General features: G+C 36.0%; 1 protein-coding gene across 1 annotated transcript; it reads right to left on the bottom strand.

Moving 5' to 3' along the window:
* Positions 1 to 427: 427 nt before the first annotated feature.
* On the bottom strand, positions 428 to 4,204 carry LOC140891085 (arginase 1, mitochondrial). The gene is made up of 7 exons (XM_073299356.1): positions 3,928 to 4,204; positions 3,265 to 3,436; positions 2,758 to 2,917; positions 2,064 to 2,197; positions 1,625 to 1,834; positions 1,073 to 1,183; positions 428 to 931 (listed from the first exon to the last, which is right to left on the bottom strand). The coding sequence occupies exons 1-7, from the start codon at positions 3,930 to 3,932 to the stop codon at positions 671 to 673; spliced, it is 1,053 nt and encodes a 350-aa protein (XP_073155457.1). The 5' UTR covers positions 3,933 to 4,204; the 3' UTR covers positions 428 to 670.
* Between the last annotated feature and the right edge of the window lie 662 nt (positions 4,205 to 4,866).

Raw genomic sequence — 4,866 nt, 5'->3', positions numbered from 1 at the left:
TCACTCAAAGCACAGTTCTCATTTCGTGGATTTCATTCCGACACTTGTGTTTTGTTGTAATTTGTAAATCATGACTTGAAGTGTATATGTAATTATTATGTCCCAAAAACGGGAATCCTCCGCATTGTTATGTTTGGCGACGAGCACAAAAACAAAAACAAAACACACAAGCCAGATTTACCAGCCGTCCTATGACTCAAATGCGACCGGCGATCTTCAAAATGGAGCTGGAAAAAGGAAATTGATCTCACCAGGTTATTTGAATAGTCCCAAAATTGTATGACACGTCATTTTGAAGAATACAATGTAAATATTAAAAGTTAACCTTGAGCATTCGATAATCCATAATCTTCTGCACGTCGTTATTTACATTATTTGCTTAATACTTGGTTTATCTTTGGTTAGGCTGTAAAATATGCACTGTGTATCATGTAAATCTTTGGTCTTTCTTTTTTTTTTTTTACGCGAAGAAGCTCAAGTATAAGAAAAACCAAGATGATTCAAAAAATGGAGTGACTTCGACCAATAAAACATTGTAATATTTGCGTTCTAGTTATCTATCCAAAAGGAAGCATGGCATTCGGCTGCCACGAAATATACGTTTGTTTTCAAGATGTCTGAGACGTGCAACATAATTTGTGTGTATTGCGAGACTCTCGGGAAACTTCAGTTATTTTGATATCTTTGCAGTGAGTTCTCTCACCAGTTTAGCAGCAACCATGGCTGTCATCCCATCCACCGTGTCCCGTTGTGGGTTGAACTCGACAACATCTGCAGCTACGACGTCCCCTTTGAGGTTGTGAATGATGTTGAGAACATCACGGAAAGAAAGGCCACCAGGCTCGATGTGGGATACCCCAGGAGCAAATGCGGGATCGAGACAGTCCACGTCTACTGAAATATACACCCCTTTTACGCCCTCGCCAAGTTGCTGCAAACAAAAATGCAAACGAGAGTGGGAAACTATAGATTAGAAAGTAAGAGTTTCCAAGAATTCCTTTTTGTCGTTGTTCATTTACAAAAACATTAAGTAGTATATGACATCCAAGTAAAGGTTGAGAGAGAGAGAGACCAGATTCTCTAAGAAGTCCCTATCCTTGGAGAAGGTTCGCATTTCATATTGCTCCACGCCAAACCTTTTACCTTGTTCACGGCCTTCCTTTGTTATTGATCTGATTCCAACCTGCAGCAAAGTCACCAACTTTGACGAGTTTGAGACGGGAAAAAACACGAAACTTTCTTTTACTCCGATGTCAAATGTCTGGCTTCTCTAAGAATACTTGAAAAAACAATACATAATTTTCATAGACTGAGTTTCCTAAGCTGATGCTAGTATCCCGCGTTTAGTGGAAAATTGAAAATTTTCAATTATCCCCACTAAAGCTGAACTCGGCAGTCAAGTACGAAAATTTGAAATAAAAATTAGAAACGGAGGACCAGTTTGTGAATGGGCAAAGCTAGGAAGTTGACAGCTATGAAAGTTTTAATCACGAGGATTTGCACGACTTTCACTTATAATTAGAGTTATCCGAGAAAACAGAGTCAAAAATACCATTCGAATTTTAGCCAACACATGATAATAGACAGTCAGTGAAAAATTAGCTAAATTTTGATCTCACGTCACCTGTAAGAGTCGCCGAACAAAGCCACCCTCCATAATTCTCGCAAAAGAAGATGCATGAGAATATTTGTTCCCCTCAAAACAATCATAAATATCAGGATGAGCATCAAGATGAAGAACGTCCACTTGTCCTCCAAGCTTTTCAGACACCGCTCTCACCACAGGAAATGAAATCGAGTGGTCACCCCCTAATACTAACGGGCGTAAGGGAGGCTAAAGCACCAAGAAAAAAATAAAAATTATGAACAAAAATTCATGTATTGTGCAGAAATAAGAATCCACAAAACTATTGAAAGTAGTAAAAAAAAAGATCTTTAAATTCCCCGAGGTTGGATTTGGATGGAAGGATTTGAGTGGATTTGATTTCAAATCCATAACTCAAATCCATTTGGCTCAAAATTAAAACGAATGATTTGAAATACAATCTAAAAAAAAACCATACCTCGTCCATCACTAGCTTTACAGATTCACTGATGATATTCATCAATCTGTCATCATCTACGCCACAATCTCGCAACTCTTGGACTGGCACATCACCTACGTCAGTTAAGACTCTCGGATCATTTAGCTCTTCACCTGCAAAAGTTTGGCACTGTGACGTCAGGAATCAGGATATTCAAATTGTTAAACATTGCATGGAAGATAACAGAGAAAACCAGTGATTCACTAGCTATAAGTATTATCATCGACAAGTTTATAGTAGCTGTATTATCATTAACCAAGTTGATTAGATGTGTACGATAAAGATTATTATAGTTTGGGAAGCAAGGAAGGAATCACTAGCTGTATTTCACAAATGAACACTACAGACAGAACAGAGAAATTGGACCTGAGGCAATAAATTTGATTAAAAAAATCATAAAAAGAAAACGGATGCCTAATTGAAATAACAGACATAATTTCCAGTTAAAAGCAAGTTGGTTCAGCCCCAACTGGCTTTGTGTGTCCATGTGTAACACAACAAAAATTAAAAAAAAATTGCAGTTACATAAGAAGGGAATTATCTAATTTTTGTAGTGCTGATATATCCTTATCCAAGAACAACTGACACTCCCCTAGCTAAAACATTTTATATCAGACCAACTGATTTAACAAGGTTGAATATTTTCATAATAATAATAAGTATGAATCAATACCTCCTTCTGTGGTGGAATTGGTGCTTCCACACCAGATTGCCTCTCTAATTCGAGGAGGTGCAAATGCGGGCCCCTGGAGAAATGAGGAGTTGTGTCCTAGAGGGACTCCAAGAAGAGATGTTGATGCCATAACCGATCCCAAAGCTCGCAGAAGTTCTCCCTGTTTACAGAATATAATCAACCGTGCCCAAAATGAAGATCAGGATTAAGGAGCAAACTACCTTAACCTGACTATGAAGGAAAGTAGCAATGTCTGGCCGACGGAAGTAAACTATCTTGCAAGGGGCTATAAATTTCATAAAGAAATAAAGTTTGCACCTAACTAAAATTTATCAAAAAAAAAATTATAACATAAATTTGTGGTTTCTCGAAGTCTAATCGTTACAAATTTATGAATCCATTACTTTTGGGAATCTAACAAAAATGTTTCAAGTCATCTCTCAATTAGAATTCAGTGTAAATTATGCAAAACTGGATAGTAATAAAAACTTATGGCGTGGAAGCTACCTTGAGCTTTGCTCTCTCGCGGATAAGGGTCAATGATGCCTCAATCACACGATTCTGGCCTTTCTCTATCAATTCTTTCGGAACATTCGCTGCATTCAGCCTCTGAAAGTAATGAATTCCCATACTCCCAATTGTCTTCATTTTTTTTCCTGTTTCTGGAACTGCAACTCTCCTGCAAAGTTCAAAATCCCGGTTAAGTATGTTTCTTTATCGTGTTTTTGGTGAGTGAACAATAAAAGATACATGCTTCACAATCGAGTCCATCCAACAGCTCTATTTTTAGAAAAATGTTACGGCACACTGGCACAGAGATAACCCGATCTCTGCCTAAAACACAACTCCTTACAGAAGCCAAAATCAATCGTCCTTTTCTTTTTCCTCCATACGCAGGAAGGCCAAATATTTGAACAGAAAATAAATAGACAAAAAAAATCACTCCGTGTAATTTATTGAATATCTAATTAATTAAATAAATTATTATTAAAAAAAGTGTTATAAAATCAAAGCCAACACTTCAAAGTTCTAAAAACAGTCATGATTCCAGAAAATTCATACAAAAACAAAATGATTAACACGGGTTTGGATAAAATTAAAAAAAAAAGGAATCATGCATTGAAAGTTCATTCGCAAACACTTTCAAATTTAAGGTTAATAGAATAATACCTCATGATGCCTCAGATTAAGCTATAAACATAAGCTTGATAGAATTCACAGCCGCATTCCTCTGAGTCCACAAATATATAACGCAGAAATGGGATGCGGGGTTTTAGGGTTCTGAATCACTGAAGAATCCAGGATTTTGTATAGAAAAATCAGATTATGTTGGCAGTCTTTGATTGGGCAGTCTTTTTGAATTCGAGGAGCCGTCAAATTATCCAACCACATCAGATTTTTGAATTGGGAATTTGACCAATGTCGTTCATTAAATGTTTGGTACGTTTTATCATTTCAAGAAACCGTCAGGCCCATTGGCGGCGGGCGGGGAACATGGCCGTACCCGTACCCGCCATCGGTGTGACGCTGATAGCAAATGTAAAATATTATGTATGAGCTTTCCTTTCAAAAAAAATATTATGAGCTTTGGATAGAAGCATTGGTTAGCTATGTTACATTATTGTTATTTTTACGTGTGGTGTGATGTTCATGTGATTATCTAGTGATCTCGTCTATTTTATTTTGAATTCAACGGATTATATCACTATCCTGTGTGAAAATTCATCTTTGCTTCTCGTATAAGTAATATTTGAGAGAGATTAAGTATTTCTCGTTATTTGGTGTAAAATCTTATCTGCTCCATGATGAGATTCTGAGTGTATTAGTCCAAAATTTAAAACTTACGTCTTTTATCGAAAAAAGTGGATATTCTAAAGTTTAATATATATTACTGATAGAAGCACAGCGTGTGTGATATAATATATGATATTTTATGATTTTTTATTTATTAAATAATATATTATTTAGTAGTTGAAAATTAGTTATTGAGAAAATAATATATTCAAAAAGGTAGAAGAGAAAAAGTGGAGAAAAATGTAGATTAAAAGGATAAAATTGAAACATATTTTTGGTGTGTCATGACACACCAAAAAACAATTATTCAAATGC

The sequence above is a fragment of the Henckelia pumila genome, chromosome 3 (genome assembly GCF_033568475.1).
Source record: "Henckelia pumila isolate YLH828 chromosome 3, ASM3356847v2, whole genome shotgun sequence".
NCBI classification, from domain to species: domain Eukaryota; kingdom Viridiplantae; phylum Streptophyta; class Magnoliopsida; order Lamiales; family Gesneriaceae; genus Henckelia; species Henckelia pumila.
This window is presented reverse-complemented; position numbering and strand designations above follow the sequence as displayed.